This window comes from Indicator indicator, chromosome 4, assembly GCF_027791375.1.
Source record: "Indicator indicator isolate 239-I01 chromosome 4, UM_Iind_1.1, whole genome shotgun sequence".
Lineage (NCBI taxonomy): Eukaryota > Metazoa > Chordata > Aves > Piciformes > Indicatoridae > Indicator > Indicator indicator.
The window spans coordinates 24,721,304-24,748,125 of record NC_072013.1 but is presented as its reverse complement, the minus strand read 5'-3'; the positions used below and the strand labels follow the sequence as shown (position 1 = coordinate 24,748,125).

Genomic DNA, 26,822 nt, shown 5'->3' with positions numbered 1-26,822 from the left:
TCCCTCTTCAATCCCATTTAAATGTTACACTATTTTAAAATGAAGTATGTCAGTAGAAGAGAATCAAGTCTAGGGGTGGAATTATCCCTGGAGAAGATCCAGTATCCTACCTGTTAGTGAATGAGAATCACCTTGAAGAAAGTTAAGAACAAGCTGGTAGTAGCATTAACATATTTCCCAATCCTTTCCTCTGGCTGGTATCAGCACCTTGGCCATACTCCTGTGGTGGTGGTTTAAGCATGCAAATGTGCATATGCACACATGTGCAAGCATGGCACTGCAAGACAGATACCAAGCCATGCACACGGCCTAGGCAGCTTACTGCACACCTTTCTGGAGGACATGAACAGCAGTAGAAAGAGAACTTTCACATAACTTCTGGAGAAACACTAGAGCTGCAGGCCAAATTATGTAACTGGTTTAGTCCCACAGAATTGCTTTCTGCCTTTAATCTGCTCAACAGTTTATCTCTGCTGTCGTGATCGGTTGAGCTTTCTTTAAACCGTTATGGATTAGCGTTCTGCTATAACATGCTGGAAGCTCAGCTTTGTTTATTTTTGTCAAGAATGGGGGAGGGATATCAGGCTCAAATGAGCAGGCAGCAGTTTATGAATGGCTGTTTTTCTGACACAGCAATCAATATATTCAGGTACTGAGTGCAAGGAAGAGCTAAACGCTTTGAGAGACAGGACTAGTGGCTGGAATAAAAATATTAGTGAATTCATTAAACTGCAAAAAATTAGCACCATTACTTTAAAGTACAAAATTTAATCCAGCATTCAAATGGTTCATCACCAGCTCTGTAAGAAGGACCACAGAGTAAATGGTCTGAAAACTTAATTAATAAAGCTAGTTGAGAATTCTACTAAGTTTGCATTGTTGTTGCAACTGGGAGACAGACATTCTGCCAAAAGCAATCTGTTGTTCAGCTGGAGGAAGACAGTACACCATGATGCAGAGAAAAAAAAAACAAAGAAATGGAACCTTGGCCACACTGTTTACAAACAGGTGTTCAGAAAGTATTAACCAGATGTTCAGTGAATTTTCACAGTGCATTCATCGACTATGAAAGTGGTTACAGTATGAACCTAGGTCCAAACTTCTACTACAAATTGACGAGCACAACATACTATTTCAAACCAAACCCAACAATTAGCACGCTTTTCTGACCTTCACGTAATCTCTATGACTTGTGGGTACCATCCTGGAATGGAGTGAAGTTGTGTTCCCGGGCACTGTCAATAATCCTCTGTGCATCCAAACACTACTCCAAGGAAACATTAATTCTGTCATCATTTGTGCTGGCAATCCTATGATCTTGCAACTTTTGGAACCTAAACCGAACCAAACAGGCATTTTCACATTCCCTAGGAGGTAACACAGACACTACAGAATTCAGGAAAAACAGTGTCTAATGGTGCTAGGAAAAAAACCAAACAACAACATAAACCTGGGAAAGTAATTGAGAAAAGAGGAGGAAAAATATCCAGTTTATTTGCAACTAGTGTGCTGTTTGTTTTGCCTTCTCATTGGGAGGGATCTTTATTCTGCACATTCCAGTGAATGGCTGTTTGCTGTTAATTTATCTTCTTTCTGACAGCAAGTGGAGCACCATTCCAGAGTTTCAACATTCCCTTGATGCTGCTCTGCTTAATGCTTGTGTGCTATTTAAACAAAGCATATTCCAACCAAATCTGACTATATATGGAATTCCCTGACGAGCGAAAATTCAGATGCCCTGCAAAAATAACCATGAAAACAGAATGCACACACAAACACACAAAGCACTCCAAACTGCACAAACTCAACACATACTAAAAGAGGCTCTTGGTGGCAAAGGTCAGGTACCCAGTGTGACCCACCATCTCCCTCAGTGGCACCCCGCTTTTGAACTGTGCAGTTCCTTGCTGCAGATTAGCGCACAGGCTGCCTTGGCTTGATGGGTTGCTGCTGTCAAAGCCTGTGCTAGAATTATCCTCAGTTGCTTTTCCAAGGTCAGGGATTTGCAAGCTAATTGTCCTTACATTGTACAATCGGAGCAGAATTTCCAAGGTGTTAATCTCTGTAAAACCACATTCTTCCATCGCTAGGCAGGTTCTTTGAACTTGCTCAATGCAAGGGGAGAAAGAGCAGATGCGGCCACCTGCAAAATGAGACAGGTAATTGAAAAGAGGGCAAAAAACAAAACGAGGCACTTTTCATCTTGTTTCAAATTCCCCCAGAAGCCCTCAGAATTACTTTTACACATACAAAGTGAAAACATTCTTCAAGAAAATCTCCAAGTGTCAGCAGAAAATCAAACATAGACCACTCCACAAGATGTTTCTGAACCTTTAAAAATTGCAACAGCAAATTTATTCAGGTCCCAAATCCAGTGTTACCCACCACGTTTGTTCATGATAAACCCATTAAAGATCCGTTCAGAGCTGCAACTCTTTTGGAATCACTATTCACCATTCTGGACTGAGGCACCAAACTGAAGTTGGCACCTACACAAAGGCAGAAGTCATTCTTCATGTACTGTACAGAGTTGCCTTCATTAGAATCTAAGTGTGTGTGCACACCCCCTGACAAAAGCGGCTGTGTTTACTTGAGAACGATGGTATGTGTGTACAGAATAAAGTCATCTCTCCAGGCCATAGATGGAGTGCTGTTAGGGCTTTACCCTTTTAGTCAAGCTGACTAGCATGTTCCTGAACACTAAAGTTTACTGGGTATCACACTGGGCATGTTTATAGCAAATGCTTCAAAACTCTAGGATAGGACTTAAGTAATAAACTGACACTTGTGTCTTGTCAGTTCAGATGCACAGTTCAGATTTTTGATTCTAAATACAGAGTATTAATAGGTCCCCTGCAACTTTCTGCATGTTACAATGCCAGCTTAACAGCTGAGAATAGAATGATTCAGATTTACTCTGAAAAGCCACAGCCAAATCTGATCAAAGAATTATAAGGACACTGTCTGCCATAAAGCCAGGGCATGTGCTTTTACCCAGGACACAGTGTCCCACAAGGCAACTGCCCTTCCTGAAAAGCTTTGGTGCTAGGGGAAGGAACACTGAGCAATGCAGCTTCAGCTATTGTTTTACTTATTACAAGATGATGAAAATTCTTGCTGTCCTTATTTGCATTCCTTCCCAGCCCTCTCCCAGGCTCATCCAGTCAAACCTTCCAACACCAGTTGTCTAAGTAGTTAAAGAACCCATGCAAGTGAGAGCAAAGCATCCTGCTAAAAATAGAGGCTATTCTGGAACTACACGAAGCCTGCTTTATCTCAAATTCCCCTTTTTTCCTTCTTTGTTTCTAAAGTCCCATCTCTAAAAAAAAGCATCAGGTCACTGTAGCACTCCAGTTACTGTACAAGCAAGGATGTGCTGGGTACTGACTGGGGAAGAACACTTTCCATGTCTATTAATCCACCATATGCTAAGCAGGATTTAATTTTCATCCTGAAATAAAGTCTCCACAGCCAGGGGTTCTTATCGTGCATCTTCAGACCAAAGTACCCTGGCCAAGTAATTCCCTGGAGTGACAATTAAAAAACAAATCTAATAATCACCTGCAAAATTAATGCTGGTGTGTGTCATTATTAACCAACTCTGTTGATGCTGATTTAATTGCACACCCAGTCCGTTCGCTCCCATGCAACTAGATTTCTATGTTTACAAGGGTGCCCAGGGCTACCAAAATGATTTTGTATCAGGCAGATGATTCTTTCTATTCAAAGCAGCACATGCTTCCGCAGTGTGTGTAGACGTAAAAGAGAGAAGCTCAGGAAGAAATTTCTGTTACAGAATTAGAAAGCTACTATGATGCTCATACGTTATAAAGAAAAATGTTATATTCTGATTATGCAGGGAACTGAAAAAATGTCTAACTTAGCTAAATGTCAGTTCACAATAACTCTTTGTCTGCAGAGCAAGAGTTTGCGTAGGGACCAGAGACTTACTACTATTTCATTCAGGCTTTTTGGTTTTGGTGTTTTATACTGCAATAAAAAGGGAAATATATTTACAGCAGGTTTGTTCTTACTTATTCTGACTACAAGGGTTTCAAGATATGTTTATGATTCTGAATTCACATGCTCTAGGTTTACAGTCAAAAACTAAGAAGCTTGCACACAGCTGTTGCCATACAAGCTGCAGAGCCGCCTACGGTTATTGTCAAGCCTCAAGGCAGAGCACCCCTCATTTTGCCTTGGGATGGTCAGCTGAGCACAGCACATCAACACCAAACTTGGTGATGATTTATCAGACTGTCTCCTTGCAAAGCAGGCTGCTTGAGGAAGCAGAGTTACAGAAAACATACTTTCAGGCTGCTTGGTAGGGAAGAAAGCTCTTGCGTGCAAGAGCTAATATCCAGAGGGGAAGCACAAAAAGCCCTAATGTTATTTTACTTAATGCACTGCTGGAACCTTCTCAGGTATGAAGAGCGAGAAAACCGAGTACCAGCTGGTATTCCACATGACTGACAGCATCCAGTGGGTTTTAGTAGTTCTGCCAATTTAATTTTTTTCCCTTTCATACCTAATGTTCTGTCTATTATTATACATCCCTCCTAAATAAAAATACCTACAAAGAGATTGGAAACAAAGCCACCAAGCATTTATCTTTATGGATCCTAACAAGCAGAGGAGGGATCTCCTCTGCCTTTTCTTGGACACACCATTGGGCAGGCCAGATCTGACTTGCAGGCTGGAATTGTTTGATTAAGCAGATATTAAGAAAAGACTGGAAAGCTACAATTAGCAAAAGGTTGGAAAGCAAAAATAAAATTGCAGCTCCAGACTGTGAGAGGCTGTCTAAAATAGAAAGATTTGTGAAGCTTCAATTGCCATGGTATGTTTAGATCAGTAAAAAAAGTGGATTCTAAGCAGCAGAAAACCAGCATTCAGAAGGACTTGCTCATGTGTTCTAAAAGCAGAGACACCACCATCTTCCACAGAACTGGTGCTTCTGAATTCTCTACACTGTGGGCTGCCCTCTGTACCCTACTTAATTACCAGCTAGGAAACACCCTTTCTGTTACAATCACCAAGCAGATATAAATCTAGATTTCAGGATTCAGAATTCTCCAATTCTCTAAGAGCCCTCTTGTCCTTTAGACATGAAGAGGCATTTAGGGTTTAAAGAACTTGAATATGCATTGCTTCAACTTGCCATGCCACAGATTCCTTAGTGAATGAAGAAAAGACATGCACTCCCTCCCTCTGCCTTGCTGGGACACACTGCTCTGTCTGTGGATCACAAAGGGGTGGACTAGAGTAGGGAGCAGTGAAAACAACCAAACGGAAACTTTTTAGTACAAACAGAGTTTGTGTTCTTTCAGAGCTCTCCTTTTAGGAAAGCTACCATTCCTAAATTTGGTTAATGAGATTTGTGTGTCATCGTAAATTGATATAGTAATTATCTGAGATTAATCCTGTTCACATTGGGAAGCTGTGTGAGCTTTTTGATCTGAAGAGCTGTCTAAAAATGTGTTTATTCATGTATAATGCATCTGACAAGTGCTACAGTTGAGGAGAAGAGAATAATGAGACTGTATGAAAGCCATAATTTTTTTTTCTACCTTCAGTTTTATAGGGAGTGAGTTAGTTTGAAACATTTAATGGAGAGGTTAAATCTCCCAAACCGTAGGCTGGAAGAAGCCCACACAATCCTGGCACTCATTATAACCAGCAATAGGGCTGAAAGGATATGAAAATAGAAGTGCAATTCAGACTGGAATGATTAGAGGAGACAGCTTAAGAGAAGGGGGAAACGAAAGAGAAGATTTGCATCCACAGAGCATGGTACATTTTAAGAGACAACATCTAATTAGTAATCAAGCAACACACCCTTGCATCTTTTCAAGGGGTCAGTGCCTTGAAAGTTGTTCCTCCTTCAGGAACAGTTCCTGGTATGTTCCTACACACCGCTCCAAGCAATAAAACTGTTTCTGTTTTTTTCTGAGCAAGGACTCTACCAGTTCTATTCAGCTAATAACTACATTAGGTTTCCAGTATGGGAAATGTGACAGTGCTAACCAATCAACAAGAATGCCAGTGCATGCTTGCGATACAGAAAACATGTCCAAGTTATGTGCTCTCACTTCTATACATTATGGTATGTGTCACAAGTGTTCTGACAGGCTTTTTCATCATCTCAATATTATTCAGAAGATGCAAAAAAGAACATATGTAGTGCAGCACTATTAAATTCCAGGGAAAAAGGCCTGTAATTTTAGAAATGGTTCTGTGATGTGTAAAGAATGTAACACAGCATTTTTATTTCTGGTAAAAGAACACAGCTCTGGGTTTTGACACTTCAGTGCATTGTCATAATTCGAAGATTATATTACAATGATCTAGAGGAAGAAAAAATATCACACAGGCATTATCATCATGTAGGGGCGAGGCAAAAGAGTCACTGAGTAGCATAACCATGGCATTTACTCTGTGCTAGTAAGGACACTAAAAATATTGCCTCTGTAACAGGGGACAGAACGTCCTTTAAGTGAGTGTGCTTGTGGGCGATTTGATGTAGCTTTCATGACAAGTGAAATTAGAGGATTTGGCTGTTGGAAGACATTAAAGGATGTTTCTTGATTCAGAAAATAAAATGTTCTCCAAATCACATGCCAGCTCATTAATAGGAGCTTGATGTGATTTTCTGCAAATGTGACCTTAGCCTCTACATTTGTAGATGCATCCTTCAAAAGGAATTTATTCCTGCAAAATCATCAACAAGAAGTTAAAAACTAAGCTGGCTCCAAACTGGGGAAGAAAATGTAACAACTTCTTTTAAGGATCCTTTCATCCCAACCTGCTTCCTAGAAACTGTGTAAAGGCCAATGGCCAGCATTCTACAGCATGGATTATGATGCAGGAATTACTCTGCTTGACTCTTGACACATCAGAGAACCACTGGCCAGGCTCAAGTGGTGCAGCTAACCTACCCACCCCTGAAAGACCTGAGTTAGGTTAATGCCTTTCAACAAGATACAACAGCTGGGGCTGTCTTAGCAAACAGCCAGTGCCTGGGAACCAGATGAAGCTGCTTTGTGGGTCAGCACCCAGTCCTAGATCCTAGCAGGGTAGCTTTGCACCACACTAGATAGCCCTTCAAGGTATCAAGGATATGCTTCAATGTCAAGTTAGTTTGTGGATATTTAACCTCACCTTGAGTTACCTCTCCTTCGAATCAAAGCAGGTACCACACTAGCAAAGCTATTGCTGACATTTTAGCAAGCACTTATTTCTTCATCCATTTATTCCAAAACAATCTCCTGTGGACATGAAAAACATCAATACCAACTCTAGTACGTCCTGCATGGGTGGAGGACAACAGCATGCTAGACTGTCAGGCTCCACTTCCTGCCCTAACACATTCCTTCTGAAGTCTTGAGGTAGCCTGAGCCCAAACAACATCAGCCTCAATTTCACTGCCCTCTTTCCAGTGTGTCTGAACCTGGAGTACTCCCTACCCAGATATCACATGGGTGAGATTTGTGGTCAGGGATTTCAGCCACTCCTCAAAGCCACACCTGGGTGGTTTCAAAACAGGACCATGAATAATCTCTGGGGCTCAAGAAAAATAGCCAGTGAGACTTTCTACATGGATGTGGTATTCCCTGAAAGCTCAAGGGAGGAGGTAGGCATGCCCAAATGAAAACTGAAACTAGCTAAACCAGGCAGTGCCTTACTTGCACCACCAGCTACTGGGAGGATGAAATATTATTATTTCTCATATACAGCATCTGTAATAACCAAACCTGGCAGGTTAGGACAACAATGAATGGCTATGCTAAGAGGGGAAAAATGAAAACAAGACCTGTTTTAAGTCCATTGTATACAAACAAAACAAATGTAAGACTTTGGAAATTAAAACCAGCTCCTACTACAAAGAACAGAGTACTCTGAAGGGGTCCTTTGATGGCAGGAAACACAGAGGCCCAAATAGTGAAATGTTCAGAGGGAACTTTCCCTAAAGAGTTTTGGGGGAGGCTTGACAGTGCCATGTTACCTGATTCATGTGGTATCTCAAAGATTCCAGTTTGACAAACTCGTAACTTAGGAGCTTTATAACCCTGAGGGACTGGCAAGTGTGAATTTAAGAGTAAAATCTTTAAAAGAAAGAAAGGAAATAAAAGATGAGTGTTTTTAATAATTTCATGACTCAGACTGTTAATTTAAACACCACCAAAGTCCAATTTATAATGCAAGAGGCTAATCCAACCTAATATGTGGCTGGATTTTTCCATCTCCTTATCTGAAAATTTAAATTATTTATGAAAATTATTGTATAAATGGGTTTCTGCCTCATCTTCCATAGCCTTGGAAGAAATAGACAGTATTTATGAGAGCAGAGTAGGTGGGTGCAGAACTATATTCAAAGCACTACAGTATTCAGCTGTGAGATGACTGTGAGTCAAAAGTTTCAGGGCATTTAAGAACCATAGAATACTGAGGATATTTTTGTCACCTCACAATTTTTTCCTTTTCTTCTTCTTCAAAAGTTTTGCCTGAACAGGTTAACGGCAACTTTGGAAAAACCACCAAGGTCAGATACTGGGAACAGCAGCTATGACTATAGAAAAGCATTAATCAGCAGATGCTGCAAAAGACAAACAGTGCAGGTCTGGAAATGAAAGCAAGTTCTGCACTGCAGCAGTGCCTGACAGATATTACAGCAGCATTTCTGCTAGAAGTGTGACTGGTGAAATCGGCACAGAAGGATGCAGCTGAGATGCAAGCCTGAATGTTGGCAGAACACATCACCACAGAAAAGAACCTTTTAGTCACAAACCAACTGTGCCATTTTATTCTTTTAGCTCTCCATGGGTTGGCAATGCTTTAAAGAGGAGGCCAAGCTACTGTAAGTAGTGCATTTACAGCATATTGCAAGGCATAACATGAGCGGTAAGTGTACTCCGTAAGGAGGATCATTAACGCTCAGATTACTAGCAGCTGCAACTATTCCGGATATTGAGCTTAAGTAGGAGAGAAAACACTGATTTGATAAGGTTTTGTTAAGGTTGAGAACTCTCTCTTGGATACTGTCTCTGCTGAACACTCCTTTTAAAGAGGAGGCTAGCTGATGCTCTATATTGAATTCACCTAGCTCTGGTTTCGTTCAAAATCCCTTAAGGCTTTACAGAACAAGTTGCCACTCCCTGGCAGTACAGCTCCTCACAATAAAACCCCCAGTGTGAATGGATCAAATGTGACCCTTGTCCAGATGTGACAGAAGGCGTGGAGGGAAAGGGGTGGAACGACTCATTTTCTCCACTTGTATTTTATCACTACACCAACCCATGGCATGGCAGTGAACAACAGCAGTATGTGCACAGACTGTTCTTACTGCAGAAGAGCTTTAACGGTTTGAAAATAAAACAAAGGAGCACTATAAAATTATCTGCGTGCAGTAAGGAAAGGGCAGCAGTTACAGATACCCTTCTATCATATCTTAGATTTGACAGCAGTAAAAGAAAACCACAACAGAACTACTCACATGATTTGGAAGAAAACAGTCAACTGTATTTTATATGAAAACCAGCTATTGTTTATATGCAAAATAAAAAAAATATGTTGCTGGCTCAGTCAGTTACTACGAAATCCAAAAGATGAGCCTTAGACCAATACCAAATCTCAGACACTGGTTGCTCTTTGCAGCAAAGACTGCAGCAAGGATCAGCCACCTTGCCTTTTGACTGGTACATAAAGTGCATGATTCTGCTTCACAAACACAAAAATACAGGATATAAAAGCACTTGTAACCTTGCAGCATAGCACAGAAAAGTACATCAGATGGTATGACCAGTTTGGGACTGTAATACCTTTTGGAAGGTTTCAAATGCTGGAGTGAGACAAGGATTCAAAACTTGGAACTCTTGAAGCAGTTCTGCTTAGTATTCTAAACATGCACCACTTAAATAATTCAAATTGGACTGCGCAATGCAACACCTTCTAAGATGGGAAGTCAGATGAGTGTTGTGCTCACGAGATTAGATAATTTGAGCACGGGAAGAGCATCATACAGTGCAGTGCAAATTTTTCTCCCAGGACACACTGGAGAGCAGCTACAAACTGGGCTGTAACCTTTGCAGGTACAGAGTGCTAAAAAGTCTCATTATTTTTTCACTTTTTAGAGAAGGGACATGTTATATTGGTATCAGAAAGCTTTCTAGAAAAACTTCAGTAGTAGTTGAGGTAGCCTAAAACCTGGGTTGGTCCTGACTGAGCAAGGTAATGCACATTCAGTGACCTCTAAGAACAAACTTAAATCCTTAGATGTCAAGAAGATGTAGCAATTCATTTAAAGTCAGGCCTGTGGTTACCTACTTTAACACAGAGCTGGGCCTTGGCACACGATTGAGTTTTACTAAACTCACATCCCAGCATTGGCACTGTTCAGCACTCCATGCTGTCTTGTTTAGAAAAGTCACTTTCGTGGATGGAAGTGGTCTGGCACAAGTTAGTTCAGGTCCACACTAATATAGTTACACTATTACAACATCACTTAAAGGAAAACTTATTCCAGGATAAAAGTATGATGACTGACACAATCCATCCAAGACCTCAACAGCAGTTCTCTCTTGCTGTCGCAATCCCAGAATAACTGGCATAAACTAGAACAACCTTTTATGTTCCACTCCCACTGCAACCAATGTCAAACTTCTCATTTTTAACAGCAGAGATTTAAGGCAGAAATTGGCAAGCCTATTTAAGCATAACCACATTTTCTTTAACATTATTGATGGGGTGCTCAAATAGGTCCAAACCTGCAATGATTGAAGTGTGTCTGCACACCTTTTATACAAACACCTTTCCATTGAACTGCCAAAGAAATCCGCTTTCAGCATTTATTGTTACTGCTGCTTCCCACACAACTCAGATCTAGCAAAATGCACTTGACAAAGGTTCAAAGGGTTTTTCATAAACTGCCCATGCTAATTGTACCAGCTAGCATAGGCCTGTAGGAAAAAGTTGTTCTACTTTCAAATCTTCCACTGTAAATTGAAGACCTCTTTTGAAGCCTTAGAAACACCTAGAGACTGACATTTGAGAACAGTGATCACACAATGGAAGTGAGCAGATCTACCATATGGCTCAAAGGCAAAGATGTGTGCATGCACAGTACTTCCTGAACAGAAAGAGTGTGGTTACCTTCAGCTTTTAACGCTGACTTTGCATGGCCTATGGCTTCCCATGGAGATGGAATATCTAGGAACACAGCATCTGCAATGTTTGAGACACCAAACCCATTTTTGCAGACATCCTGGTTGGTCACAGTGACCAGATGCTCCACCTCATGCTCCCGAAACTCCTCCCTGGCCTTCTCTGCTCTCTGTTGGTGGAACTCCACGGTGTACAGGTGCCCTGTGGGAGCCACTGTCCTGATGAGAGCATGGGAGAGAGATCCACTGCCTGTACCTAGAAAAGACAAATAACTCATTAAGTTCTTTTTTTGACAAGGTTAAACATTAGAACAAAGGTCTCCACTAGTCTTGAATACTTGAACACTTACTCAAAACTCAAATGAACAGAAACCTTTGGTCAAACTACTGAAGGAGAACGGTCCTTCCTTCACAAAGAGAGGGGAACTAAACGATCCAGGAAATGGTCTTCAAGGTTGTCAAAGCATTAATTAAAAACCTGTCAAACTCAGGACCTGTCCTCTCTCCCTGGAGTAGAAAAAAAAAAATCACCAAGGGTCAGCTATAGCTCTAACAAGTGCCACAAGAGAACAGGCGGAAATAAACATGACAGGAAAAATCCAGGGAAATTAACCAGAGAGGGATTTTCAAAGTGCCAGACTTCTAGAGTGAAAAGAGATGAAGGTTTTAGCATATTTTCAAAGCCTTATACTTGATTAAAACAAAGAAGAAATGTTGGTAAGTGCCTGTGCTTGAAAATTCCATTGATGTCCATGCAAACAAATGGCCTTCAGGACATGGAGACTGTTTTGCTCTGGCCTCGTAAGAGACACTGGCCATCCTCAGCTCCCACTGGCATTATCCAAAACTAAGTCCTCTGGGCTCCTTGCACTCACACTGGCCAAACAACCTGACTTTACAGGTGACTTACACACATATGTGCTTACACAACCTTTACAGAGCCTAATGAGATCTGTCACATACCTGAAATCAGATGTAAGTACAAATCCCATGTACAACCAGGGACTATTTAGACACAGTTTTTCCTCTTGTTTTAGTCTGATATTTTATGAAACTTATTTTAACTGATCCATTGGAGTATTAAATAGATGAATGACTAATAACTAACGTTTTCACTGAAGAAAACATCCATGTATCAATTCACATTTCATATTACTTACACAAGTGGCATTAAACAGAATAAACCCTCCAAACTCAAAACCCCACAGCAATACCAAGTTATCTGTTTACTGATTTATAAATCTGTACTTGGAACACATTTCTCCTGTAGAAAAAAACCCAACAACTATTTCTAGCTATCGTCAATGACTGTTCAAGCTAAATTTCATCCTGAAACAAGTTCTTTCAACTAACATAAATATTAAAAAAAACCCCACCCAAAACATAAAAAGGACAGAACCTGAAGTACAGCAGTGTGGAGAATGCTCAGAAATTAGTAGAAAGGAAATTAATTGGGGGATATAGGGACTGGTACAAGTGCTTAATTGGAGCAGTACTTTCCATAACCATGCAGGAAGTCAAGAGTTTACTGACTGATCCAAGGTTCTTGCCCTCTAGTCACACAAGGGGAGGAACATTGTCGTGACACTGTATTTAATCAGACAGCTCTGAAAGGGAGCCATTCAGACTGTAAACAGAGCTCAGGGCCCATGTTTGCCACCAGACCAACCAATGGCACTGTGGAATCAGCACTGCTTCTCTGCTTCCCTCTGAGAGGGCTCTGACCCCAACAGGCAGACTGGCACCCTCTCCTCAGCTTTAATGAGGCAGATTAGACAGGGAAGTAGGACCTACAGGTTTTGGCATTGACCTCAGAGAGTTCCAAGAGAAGAGAGAAACTGTGACCCACAGGTTTATTTAAAGCGAAAATCCACACACTCATGCCAGTATTAAAATAAAGCAAACAAACCCCAAAAGACACACCTGCATACATGAAGAACTATCTGGTCACGGTATTTGAAATGTCCACATAAGTTTTTCCCTGGTCAAAAGGAGTAGTGGCAGCACAGCAGTCACATGGTTGTAAAAACTTGATACATGTGATAGCACAGAAAGAGCACTTAATTGATTTTTTTTTTAATGACAAGAGCAGAGAATTATTGTTAACAGGATGCCAAAATGACAGGAATTCTGCCTTTACATTTCATGCCAGAAGGCAAAATTGCATATCTGAGAACTTTTGCAAACTGATGGTATTTGTTTTACCTCTCAAAGGGGCAATGCTGCACACTTTCTGCACCTTTCTCTGCCCATCTAAAGGAATGAACAGGCCTGTCAGCACAACTGGGCTCTAAGCAGAACAGAGAGGCAGCCTGTGCATGGATCCCGTTTCCTTGTTCATAGTCTTTTACATTTTTTAATCACTTTCCTTTTAAATCTGCTCTTAAAAACACCACAGAAGACACTGTTTATATTCATCCTAGGAAAACCCATGAACACTTTTTGGCTTCTTTTCTGTACTGTTTTTTCATTCACAAACACTCCATGCCAAACCCTGAACTATACTAAGATGTTGAAGTCACCATTTGCAGGTGTATTACTGACTGAGCTTTTTTAAAACAAAGTTGGCAGGAATTATTTATTGCTGACTGGCAACTGCAAACATGAGAATAATACACATGTATCACATTTAGCATATTAAATTCCATCACACGAGCATCAGTAATGAGAGTACTGCTGGGGATGCTGCCTGCCTTCTCCGTGACAACACTCTCAAAACTGCAGGAAAAAAACAAGATGACTGTGAATCACCCATCATTGTAAAATCTGTCCTTGAAGAGTTGACAGCCCCCAGTCCTGTGAAACGATGATGACCCTCAACGAGTTCAGCATGCTTGATGAACTAGCACATTAAGAATGTGAGGGTCTGGCAGTTCAGCATGAGTCCATGCTCAACACAACCTCAAAAGCCCCATCAGCACTGCCTAGAGAAAGCAGAGCTCAACTCCATGGTTCCATGATGTTGTAGAAGATGAAATGAATGTTTATATTCACCTTCTCCCCTCCAAACCTGCATCATTCAACACTTGACTCCTCCTGCCACCTTCTGAATTCTTTTTCAGTTTCTTTGTCCTTATTTCAAAATCATTACTGAAAGAAAGTAGTATGAAAGGTATTAGCATGAGACAGAATCAGGAAAGAAACAAAACGCAGAGAGTACTACCGAAGACAGGAAATAGAATGCTACCAAACCTGAAATATCTTAGCTGAATTACCTGTATAAAAGTAAACAAAAGCCCTGAATGATCAAAAATTAGTACTTTGTATGAGAAGAGGCAAGGTAAGAATTGGATGGATTTCAGTACATTTCCAATCTCATATAGGTGCAGCAAAATGGCTATGGTCCTGATTTGACCTAGAAAGTGGAAGGTAAGGCATTGTCTAGAGCAAGTACAGTTTACAATTTTTACACCTGGATGCTTGCCTCTCTGACAGGTTGTACTATAAATAGCCTTAGAAAAGGTTTGCTCTGTCACAGGACAGTGGCCATTTAACTACAGCATATTAATCATGAATGGCTCTACAGAGGAGAGGTAAAAAGACGGTCATGCAAATGGTACTGAAGATGTTCTTAACACCAGAGCTGCTGTTTTAGAGCTCACTTTAGGTGACCACTTTGGTCATCGCTAATGCCTTTGGAAAATACAATGCTCTTTCACATTGTCCCAAATACAACGTACTCAAAGCTCAAAATCTGAGAAGGTGGCACTGTGTAGGGGATTGGCATGAGGATGAGAAAATAATCCACCTTAGTCTAAAAGCAAGAATTAACAGCCTGTGTTAAAACTACATGAGTTAGGAGGCTAGTGACCTTGCAGATCACTGTAGTATCCTTCCCTTCTATTTGGGCTCAAGCACACTATGTTCTTCTCAAAGCTCACAGGAGTGTTTCTGCTCTCTCCCAAGACAAGTAAAATACTGTAGTTTTAGAAGGATTTTAATCTTAACAAGCAGTCACCCCGACTCCAGCTCAGCACCTACTGATATTCCTTCTGATCTGCACACAGGAAATACTTACAAATGAACTCCTCAATCATTCCCCTTGATCTCAAACAGATCCATTCTTCTCACTCTTTGCTTATTCAAGTGACAGGTTTTCCACAGAAGACTACACACACCACAGCCATGTGGAAACAATGCCCATGTTCAGATTGTTTCTCACTTTTTCAAAGCTGCAGTGGACAACATCTAATCTGCCTGAAAATGTGTGCTATTTTAACATAGTGCAGATCCACAGAACGCTATCAAGAGAAATGCTGTTACCACAGCATTTAGCATTGCACTTGACTGATAACTGAAGAAGAAAGTACATTTTTACACTGTTTTCTGTTTAGTCTGGTTTCTTATTGCAAAGGATATTTGTCTAATCTCCTGGAGTCATGCTATAAACATAAGTGACCTGATTCTGTGTTCCACTACATTTCTTCATTGCAGGCTATTACTTGGCTCACCTTCCCTAAAAAAAATCTCATCCTGGGTTCTATTTAAAAAAAGAACTAGGAATTGTGATTTAGGACCTATTGATGCTTACAGCAGTGCATAAGCAAACACATTTTGGAATAAAGCAAAAAAGCTTTTAAGTGCCAGAAATAGAATAGCCTGAGTTGGAAGAGACCTTAAAGATCATACAGATCCAATGCCTCCGTCATGGGCAGGGATTCCTCTCACTAGACCAGGTTGCTCACCTAACAATTTACCAATATTTCATCGGTACAACAGTGGCCACACAAAGTAATACTCAACAGTTATTTTTAATGAAAAAAACTTCCTCTTACCCTTAGTTTTACCTAGGTTCATATTGCTTGAAAACAGGAAAAGTGAAAAGTACGCAGAGTATTACTTTAATAGTCAACACAATATCTAGTAACATTTTCACAGAACTGAAGTTTCTACTGCAAAATTTGGCTAAGATGTTCTAAAATGAGTAAATACAACAAAACAATGAGAGGGTTGCTGCATTTGTCTCCTAGCTACACCACTTAGACCTAGCAAATAATAAGACAAGTCATGAGTCAGCCATGAGAACGGAAGGAGCCTCAAAACCAAAGAAAAATTTATCTTAAGACAGTTAACTCTACAGCTAGTGTCTGTCAAGAAACACTGAGGAGATAAACACTGCTCACTCTACATGACAAGTTTATGTAACATGAGAACCAATAATGATTTTTAGCAAATATATCAGGAGATACTAAACACCTGATGAAAATTAACCCAAAGATCATACTGTAATGATAGTCAAGGGAAAAAATGGTGGCAGAGGTGAGACACAGCAAGAGCAGAGACAAAGTGAATGAGGAGGAGGGGGAAGGAGATGAGCTGGTGGCTGAATGAGGAAACAGCAATCATGAAGTTCCCTTTACAAAAGATAAAGGTTTTCTCCCGTTTATCTATTGTGGACACCATGCTGAAATAGGCACTTTAGGCAGCACGCTGGACATCAGAGAAGGACACTGTTCACTGACCAGATTGAGGAGTTGAGGGAAAGATAGTTAAGGATTTTTTTAAGGCTGACACTGCCTACAAAAAGAATGAGAACATGAAGACTGAAAATATTTTTTCCTTATAGATTCAGGAGTTGGAGTTCTTAGGGAAGGATCTTCTGTGAATGGACATAATATTGTTAAGTTCAGAACTGCAGGAGAAATACACATGGTAGACAAGTGAAATGTAAGAATGAAAGTGAGTCCGTAAAGTCTGGAAACAAATGCTTTAGGGTATGAACAACATTACTCATCAGCTGCAAGTCAGCTGAGTATATTAGAGTGATGCCTTATGTGGCCAGTTTTGGTTAAGTTCTTTGGTATGTCAAGAGAATACTGTGCTCCCCCATGTTTGTACTGAAGAGGCCCTTCCTATACTTCAAAAGGTGCTATCCAAGGATTGAGTTTTCTAATTCATCTCTCACTCTAACATGAACAGCTGCTAAGAGGTAGATACAGGAGACATCATAAAACATACACTTAATTCATGAGCATTTTTCAAAGTCAAATTGACACTTAGACACTTTGATCTGTAGTTTACGCTGAAGGTAGATTTCCAAACAGTTTACATACACTTATGCCACACAAATTGTAAACGCAAGCAGTATTTATTCAAAAACCAGAGGAGTCATAAGCATACGGGTAACTTGCTGGGGACTCTGCAATAAACTATTAATCATTCATTGAGTATCCATTAATGATTAAGTCCTCAGTAATTTTTTATGAGTGTACTCTTAACAAAATCTATATCCAGGCTGTGACTGTGAAAATTTCATAACTGTTTTTGAAAAGCTCTAGTATAAGCCTGGCCAGCAGCTCTCATTACTCCTCAGAGAAACTAGGAGGACCCAGAATACTGTTCTCAGTCTTGAGAAATGCAGTCTGTGGGCTCATAAACACATTGCTGTGTGGCAACAAACAGGATTTAGCAATTTTTAATTTGGGATTTAGCTGAAGTGACACAAAATATCCAATTAACATTTTTGCACATGTGAGCCTGATTTTATTGAATGCTGAAGGATCACTGGGATAATGATTAGAATGGTTTTGACTAGATTACATTTTGTCTAAATACAATGCTCCATCATAACAAAAATATTTTGGAGATTTTTCTGTTTAAATGAGGTTTCACAGTGCTGCACTGCACTGCCTGGGTGATTTAGAGGGTTAGGACAGACACACGGAGAGAAGTCAGTAGAAAGGCCTCAATATGTGGGCATTGTCAAGGGAAAAAAACCCACAACCAAAAAACCCCCACAAACAAATGAACAAACAAAAAAGGTTCCACACACTTTTGTTTGGAAAAAATATCTGAAAAGTTTCATATTAGTTCCAGTGTAGTATAAAATGTAAAAACCTCAACATCTGTTGCCAAACTGAGTTATTATACTACATGCAGCTGTAATCACTGGACTGTAAACAGCCTTGCCTGGAAAGATGACATCAAGATTAGTTTTGGAGAGTGTGGTGACACTCAAAAAAGAAGATTCGCTTATTCCTTTGTCTAGACAGTGGCTGTACATGCAATAAACATAAATGGCATCAGTCACCTGATGAGAATGAAAGTTTCACACTACTAGGCCACCCACAGCAAGTATTTTGGTAGCCATCTCAAGTATCCTTCAATTCTGGAAAGTTCCATCTGTTGAAGACTGCATCAAAGTGGGGGACTCCTCAGACCAGCGACCAAGCTTTCAAGAGATCTTAGCTCCAGCAACAGTACTAACAGTTTTAAATCTCGATGTATCTTTATAAATTAGAAATTAGAAGATCATATTCCTACACCTCCAGTACGAAATGTCAGGCAGATGCCGAGCTCCCTTATAGCATCAGCAGAGTATGCTTGGACTGTTTTAATTATGCATGCATTGCTGACAAAAGCTTGCTCTTTACATATTTATTAAAGATCATTAAAAATAGTAAAACCTGTATTAATAAATCAGCTGTGCCAAATCATAACTAATCACTTTAAGCAGCATAATACAAGTGAAACAAAAATTAAGCCTTCTGGTTATTCTACTGAATTTTTCTGATCACACACAAAAGGTCATTTACACTCATATTCACAGCATTACAGCATAACACAGAGGGTATCTCATCTTACTACATCTTTTCTTCATACAGTTGTGGAGACTAATCCGCAATTCTGCTTGCTTACACTGGGTAAATGCAGGGCATTCTTCTACAATTATTAAGACAAGAGGAAAAGAGCTTGGCCTGTTTGCAGTACCTGCTTTGTCAGTCTGTACAGCTACTATGACTATCAGTTCAGTTTCAAATAACAAAAAAGACAGACCTCCATGCTAATTAATGCTCGAAATACATCTAAACCCAGCACCAACAGGAAGCAGACTACACCAGATTTCCTGTCTTGGTTCTATTTATCGCCATTGGGCTGGTTCCATCTAGGCCACACAAGGTTAATCTAGAAGTAATGATTTTGGATCACTGAATACTGTCTAATTTAGGATGGCAGCAAAGCAAGTTACATCATCACACTGGAGGCTCCAGTTGTCAATACCTGTAAAAATTTAAATTCAAATAATGTCTTCTGGTCAGTTGCAAGCAAATTGGCAGCAAGGTCTGCTTGTGAATGCTGAATCTTTCAAGCAATACAAACAAAACTATACTACTACAATTGTTCACTTCTCCTGGAAAGCTAAAGTTGCCAATACTTTGACAGCATAGGCATTAAAATAAATCTGGAAACAGTCTCCCCCTAGCAAAAAAGGATTGTTTGTGGTTATGTCTTTTGACTTGTAACATTTTTGGGAATCTGAATAGGTCACCTCATATTGTGTTTCTGTTTCTTGGCTGTTCACAGGGATGATTTTTAAACACTTTCACCCTCTCTAGGTACCTTTGACATTGCTGAGAACATTTTACATGCAGTTTTGTATTTTAACAGTCACATATTCCAAGTGTGGCAGGACATAGAGCAATTCAGTTCTCCCCCACCCTAACTAATTTGCTGTATTTACTTTTCCCATCCTCTCTAAACACAGGGAGGGGAAGAGGTGAAGAGCTGCCCAATGAACAATGCTGCTACTTTCCATGACAACCCTAAAAATGCCTGATCATCCTACAAACCAAATTCTAAGCTCAAAGAATTCAACTGTTATAGCAGTAGCAAGGTTCCTGCATATGGCTTTGCCTGTTTGAAGTGCTGCTATACAGCAAGCAGCTTTGTATACCATCTGTTTCTTAATGGGTGCAACTTGATGCAGAGACAAGTGGCGTTTCAGTTGTGCTGGAAAATGGTCATTATGCCTGAAAAGCTGCCCAAAATTATGCTTGGGTGGGAACATGAAAGGCTAAATGCAGTGCAGCATGATCCAGTCATGCTGATCTTTTGCCTATATCTATGCTTGGGAGGGAAGTGTATGAAACTGCTTCAGAAAAACTCTCATAGGAAACAGACAGGAAAACTAAGGACAAACTATATCAGTTTGTATTTTTCCAAACTGGAGGGATGCACTCATATCAAGCAAGCCTCGTACTGCCTGCAGTAATAAAGCCATGAAGGTGTTATTATAAACCATACTTAACCATGAAAAGATCTATCAATATAAAATTTCAGTCCTTACTTGCAAATTAAGCAAAATAAAGGACCCATAATAAATTAAACCAAGTTTAGAAACAAAACACAGCCTGTGATAAACACATTGTATTACACAGCTACAGTGATTTTGCGTGCAGTGGTACAACTGGATCGTGTTCTGGAAAAGAAAGACAAAATAGATGTACTTATATGGTATCGTATTATATAAATACTGCCAATGTATTTCCCTTATTGGTTCATCGGAGTCTCCTTCACTGGTTAATCTCAGCTATGTTCTCTAAAACTGCAAATTCAAAGCCTGAATTTTGATTCAAATAATGTATTTAACAATATATTGAAGTACTTAACAAGAGTTTTAGAATAGGCAAAGAAAAATGTTTAGATATTTATTCTAACACAATTAATTAATCAAACATACTCAAAAGTATACCCATACCTGAGGCCAGCATACTGAGGTAACATCACTTGTTGAAGAAACAGCAGCTGGTAACATATGCACAAAATAGGTTACTCAATGTGTAGGCTGGGAAAACTATACCACAATGGAAAAAAAGAGAATTTTTGCAGAATGCAAGGGCAAAACCTGTTTTTTAATGAAAATGTTGCTGTTAGATCTGCATAAAGGATTTCAATACATCAATTATTACCTGATTCGCATACTATGGAGCCTGGCTTCAGTTCTAACATCATGGTGATTATAGAAATGTCAGTGGAATACAGAATCTGTGTCCTGTGTGGAAGATTCATGGTCCACAGTTCTGGAGTCGGATGAAGAATAAACACCCATCCTCCTTTACTGCAGGTCACTTTGGAGCCATACTTCTTGCCTATGAGGTCCATGGAATGTCTGATGACCCCATACTTAGTCTGAGTTACAGTGCCATGCTGGACTTTCACAGGAAACATGGATTCATGGCCCAAGAACACAATAGCTGTGTCACCATCCTTTATTGTATCTCCATATTCAACAAAACTCATTGTGACAGTCTTCTAGTTGGCTGATGGTTGTCACGTATAAGAGAATAAAGGCCCAGACAGCTTTGGAGGATCACGATGAAGCTGAAACAACACAAATAAACCCAAGTAATTTTATTTTCCCCAATACAGAACAAAACCTCACCGCAAATGAGATTTTATCAAGAGAACTCCATTAAGTTCAAGGACTTCTCCCCACCAGTGCACTCTTGATCCACTTAAAATCATGGAAAGATCCCAGAGATTTGAATATCATTAGCATTTCCCCCATTTTATATTACATTTTAGAGAAAATTTAGGAAATAGGTTGTAATTTACTCAACCTGCTCCACAATACTACTGAGAAACTTGCAAGGCTGAGAGAGCTGAGGTTGTTCAGTTGGGAAAAGGGAAGGTTCAGGGGAGACCTTAATAGTGGCTTTCTAGTACGTAAAGGGGGCTTACAGGAAAGATGGGGAGAGACCCTTTATCAGGAGCGCAGAGACAGAATGAGGGGTAAAGGTTTCAATCTGAAAGTGGGTAGATTTGGACTAGGCATAAGAAAGAAATTCTTTACTGTGAGGCACTGGAATAGGTTGCACAGAGAGGCTGTAGAAGTCCCCTCCCTGGAATTGTTCAAGACAAGGTTGGGTAGGCCTTTGAGCAATCTGGTATTTCAGTGGAAGGTGCCACTGGCCATTGCAAGGGTGTTGGAACTAGATGATCTTTAAGATTCCTTCTAACCCAAACCATTCCAAGATTCTGTTAGTATCAACTTCATCACTCTGTTCAATTCCAGTTCAAAAGCTCTCAGAGCATGCTGTAAGCAGTAACTTCTATTTCCATCTGCTAGCTTATCCCTTGGTGATTTAAAACATAACTGTTACTTGCCTAGGTATCAATCACTAGTTATTAGGACCACTAACAAGAAGTTTACTTAACAGTTTTCCAAATCGAGGCAGCTTATAATGAAACCTGGTATTGCCTTTCAGACAAGGTAGCTAAATATCTACACTGCAGGTTGATCAGTCCACAGAAAGAATTGTTTAAAAAAGAAACGGTGATCCCAAGGTTAGAAATTAAAGTCTATGACAGAAAGCTATGAATGTTAGATTTCCGGTATTTCTTCCACAGCATTACTTTTGGTTTCAGAGCAAGTATTTGAAACCACCACTCATATATTGAACATATAAGAGCTTGGTCCTACTTCATCATTTTTATTAAAACTTTCAGTGCTTGAATTCTAGTCTGGTTTTGTTGACCAAAATTCATTTGCTGTTAAGCAGCTAGGGGTTGCTTTGTTGGTTTTGGGGTTTTTGTTTGGTGTTTTTTTGATCTTTTTAGTTACTGATACTGATAAACAGTTGGGTTTGTGGCCAAAATTTCCAAAGCTTATGACATGTTTATTGCACAAGATACTCAGATACCAAAGCAAAATTGGCCTGTCTGGACATATGATGAAATAGTAAGAAAAGCATCCCATGAATTCAGAATTGTATACATACTGAACTTTGTGAAATAGTGCAAACGCTTAACCAAGTTTTATAGCTCTGATTATATTCATGTCCCAGTCTTTCATAAATGACACTTGTAGTTCTCTTTCTACATACTATCAATGCAATGTAGTACAGCTCTTAGAACAGTACTGTTTGAAAAGAGCTTGACTGTAAGCCATTTCTTTCACAGTACTTAGACTGTAGTTGTTCCTGCAACTTATCTGCATGGACATGGGAGAGAATTACTCTCCCATTGACTACACAAACTGGCCTCTAGTTTCTTTGCCTTCCTTTGAGTCACTACACTTATCACAGTGAATTGTCACAACAGTGTATACTGATATCACAATTGACAGATCTCATGGGTTCAGATCTCACCTGGCAGGTTATATTCATATACTTCAGGTAAATGTGAAGTCCACCAGTTTTGGTAGTTTCTTTGTCTCCCCCTGTGGCATGGAGCGCAATGATCTAAAAGTGTTCATTTAAATTAATTTTGAGTCATCTGCTATTGCCTGCGCAGGGCCTCATGTACTGCTGTTACCTGTGTCTCCATTACTGTCTGGGTAGCACATAAATCTCTTGGTACAGTACTACTTTTGCCACATGGTTCCGTGGACTGGAAGGGGAGGTGAGACAGTAGCTTGCAGCAGAGGGTTAAAACAAGTAGGCTTGCCTCAACTTTACATTTCCCCTGACTGCAGTGACCTAAACTCAGTAACCAGGCAATCCCTCGTAGCCTCACAAATGAAACCACTGAAATGACTGTGCTCCTTTCAACCAAAAGCCAGATATACCTCTCCCTCTCCTGACCAGTTTCCGCACAGACCCGGCAGGCTGCCTCTCCTCTCTCTCAGAAGCCTGGCTGCTTGACACGGCAGCTGAGAGAACCTCCCGTGGAGGAGGAAACAGGCATAACCGCCTCATCCCCTGGGAAGCGCAGGGCCCTTGGTAACATGAAGACTGGTGAACCCGCTGCCTGCCCAGCCACTGCAGGAAGCTTGTCACCGGTCGTAGGGCCTCCGCCGTTCCCAAGGGCCGTTTCTGCCCGCGCTCCCTCAGCAGCAGCCCGGCTCCCGTGCCGGCAGGGCGGTAATGTGTTTCCCGCGCGCTGGGAACTCATCATTCCGCCGCAGAAGGCCCGAGACCCAATTGCTACTCCGGGCTGTGTCCAGGGTTCACTGATTTAACTCGGTATTTGCTGGGGGGAGGAGCGGGGGGGCAGGGGGGAAAGGGGTCTAAGTGTGAGGGCTAAAAGCACGGACCAAGCAGGGAAGGGGAAAGAGCCCGCCGGCGAGGTCAGAGGAGGGATTAGGCTGCAAGAGAGCAGCATTAACCCGAGACGGGCCCGGGCGGCAGCTCTGCGGCAATGGAGAGCGCTCTCGTCCCAAGTCTCCCGGCGCTCCGCTGGGCTCGCGCCCCCCCAGCAGTCACCAGCTCTCCCCGTCCCCACAACCGTTACCTTCCGGAGCTGAGCCCCGCCAGCAGGCCCGGCTCGGCTCTCCTCACACGCGGTGCCCGCCCAGCGCCTCCTTCCGCCCCGGTCGCAGGCTGCTGACGCTCCAGCCTCCCCGCCGCCTCCGCCCTGACAGTCCTGCCTGGAGCCGGTGAGTCGCCGCCGCCAGCGCCCGGCGCGCTAAGACCTAGCTCCCGCCGCCCGGTTTCTCAGCCCCGTCAAGGCACGCATCCCCTCAGCCTTGCAGCCCGTCGCTGTCCCGACCTAGCCTCCTGCCTTCGCAGGGCTCATTGCTGAGTTCCTGAGGAGAAGGCACAGTCACCGACCATGCTCGGCAGCCCTCCGGTAACCCCTCGCCGAGCCGGCGGGAGTGGCCCTTCCTCGTCGAGGGGCGGCCATCCCAACTGGCTGTGGGGCTGTGAGGGCGCAAAGGGACAGCCTACGTTCTTAACACCTCTTGGTGAAACCAGTGGGCAGCAGGTTGCTGTGAAGGGCCAAAAGAGTAACCAATGAACCCAATGGCAACTCCAATTTGTCACCCATAATGCATGTGTTTGGGGAGTTTTGAGGGCCACTGGCAGGCGTGGGGAAGGCCCTTCCCCAAGGAATGGCTCTGCCTTTGCTGTCTGTGGACCCAGGTCTCATCGCCATGGCCTGGGCAGGTGGCTTCTGGAAAGCTCTACCTGCCCTCCCCCAGGGCAGCCTGCTCCAGGGAAAGGCAGCTCAGGGCTGACCAAGTTTTTCACACGGGTTTCATAAGGCTGTAGGAGAAACCACAATGTGGGCTAAGAAACAGTGGAATTGTTATCTAAACCCCAAATAGCATGGTACTAACTCCTACTTCTGTCTCATGTTCAGTTCTGGAGAACCCTGCGTGCCCCGGTGGTGGGGGATGTAGTCAGAAGGCAGAGGAGCAAAGGAGGAGTATATCACCTCATCTGCTTGCAACAAGCCCAGGCCATCTGGCATGGGGTGGGTATGGGCATAGAGAGAGCATGTGAATCACTCTGGATGTGCAGGTAATGTTCCTGGCTAAATCAGATAATGCTCTACACAGTGCTGTGTTCACTTGTAACCTGTAATGGACAATAATGGAGAAAAAGTCATTCTTCCATAATCAAAAACACAGTAACTGAGAGCCATTTAGATGACATTTTGTGATTTAAAAAAAATTACTGTGATTCCATCATGGGTAAGGGAATTTTTGTCTATTACCTTCAGCAAGGACATATTTTTTTGTGATGCTGTTGACCTGCCCATATCATAATTGCAGTAGTCTTTGTTGTTTAGTTATGAAACTCTTCCAGCTAATCTAAATGTAATGTATGCAGTTTCAGAGGTTTCTTAAACTGAACTCCTACTCAGCTGTTTTTCTGACTAGCAATCATTCTACTGTGTCTTTATATTTGCACCTACTCTGATTTTTTTCCTGTCATTTTTGGTGTCATTGATTGTATTTGTCATTGCTTATGTTCTTAAGTCCTTTTTTTCCTATGATGAACTGCTGTTCAGATCACTGTGGGCCTGTCTGTATGCAAGATCAAGACACTCAGCAACTACTAGTTTCCACAGGCACTCAGCTCACTGGAAATTCTCAACAGACTGCCTAAGCAGTGTGAAAAAGTACACCAAGAATAAAAACTAGACAAATATATTTTAAGTAGTAAATGTAAATGGGAAGAGAAGTTTCATTTGAGAAGTGCAGATGAAGCACTGTAACTAATGCACAGATGCAGCTATAACCAATTCCTTTACTGATACATGAATGTTATGTTTAATTTTCAAGTGCTGTTTACTTGTCAGCTAGGAATTGGAAACGATTCACTTGTTGGTAGAAAACCACTTTCTCATGCTATTTCCTGAAATATTCTTCTAGCTTTTCAAGATGTTTATCCCCTAATTCTTCAGATTCATCTTATGTTTATGCAGGTAATTTCAGAATACACATTCACTAGCCAACGTACATCTCCTCCTGCAGTTGTATGCTGCACAACATTTATAATTAAGCCTCTTAGGAAGTTAGCTGCGTGGCCCATGATTAAATTCCCTTAATTCTTCATGGTTAAAGCTCATTGCAGAGATCTCTGGAGTAATCATCCCACCTTTCCATCCTGGACTGGAGAACGGCAACATAGTGTGTAAGTCAGTATGAACTAAGATATCATCCCAGCATGGAAAGTAAGTTTTGCTGCCTTTATCACAGTCTAATAGGCCATACAGGCTTATCAAAGAAAGTGTTCTCTCAGCAGATGAGCTAGATAAAACAGTTGATCAGAGGCTGTTGACACACAGCATAGCACCTATAATTAAGTCACTAGGGAAGCTGACATGGGATGCTGTAACAAAGGCAGGATCCAATTTACACACAGCTTTCAGGAAATCTGAAAATGTTGTCTGAATAAAACACAGTGAGGTAATGGACACCTCTGGCTTCCTGCAAGCTAGAAATTTGACAAATAGTGGTAAGGAAAAGAACAGAGGGCACACAGTTTATTAAACATGTACACTGGATATATTTTGGTTGGTTTGCACCTGTGACTTTGTTTCTGCGTCTTTTTTTATACAAAAGTTTTGTTAAGAAGAGGTGTCTGTATCAGAGGTGCTTTAGTGAATGGCACATTGAGACTACTACCATCTTGTAATAATGGCTGGCATTCCCTGTTCTTCAAGGCTGGGAAGGAAGGACTGTACCCAATGACTACAATGGACCCTTGG

General features: G+C 41.3%; 1 protein-coding gene across 1 annotated transcript; it reads right to left on the bottom strand.

Moving 5' to 3' along the window:
- Positions 1-1,814: 1,814 nt before the first annotated feature.
- TRMT61A (tRNA methyltransferase 61A) lies at positions 1,815-21,179 on the bottom strand. The gene is made up of 3 exons (XM_054400561.1): positions 20,849-21,179; positions 11,149-11,415; positions 1,815-2,143 (listed from the first exon to the last, which is right to left on the bottom strand). Exons 1-3 carry the CDS (start codon positions 21,177-21,179, stop codon positions 1,815-1,817), a joined length of 927 nt encoding a protein of 308 aa, XP_054256536.1.
- Positions 21,180-26,822: the final 5,643 nt, after the last annotated feature.

Excerpts from the sequence above, each read along its gene's own strand:
- TRMT61A (XM_054400561.1), bottom strand. The coding sequence starts at position 21,179 with ATGAGTTTTGTTGAATATGGAGATACAATAAAGGATGGTGACACAGCT. Across the intron at positions 11,416-20,848 it reads CTCCATAGTATGCGAATCAG|GTACAGGCAGTGGATCTCTC; the intron begins GTAATAATTGAT and ends TGTCTTTTCTAG. Across the intron at positions 2,144-11,148 it reads GTCAGCGTTAAAAGCTGAAG|GTGGCCGCATCTGCTCTTTC; the intron begins GTAACCACACTC and ends CTCATTTTGCAG.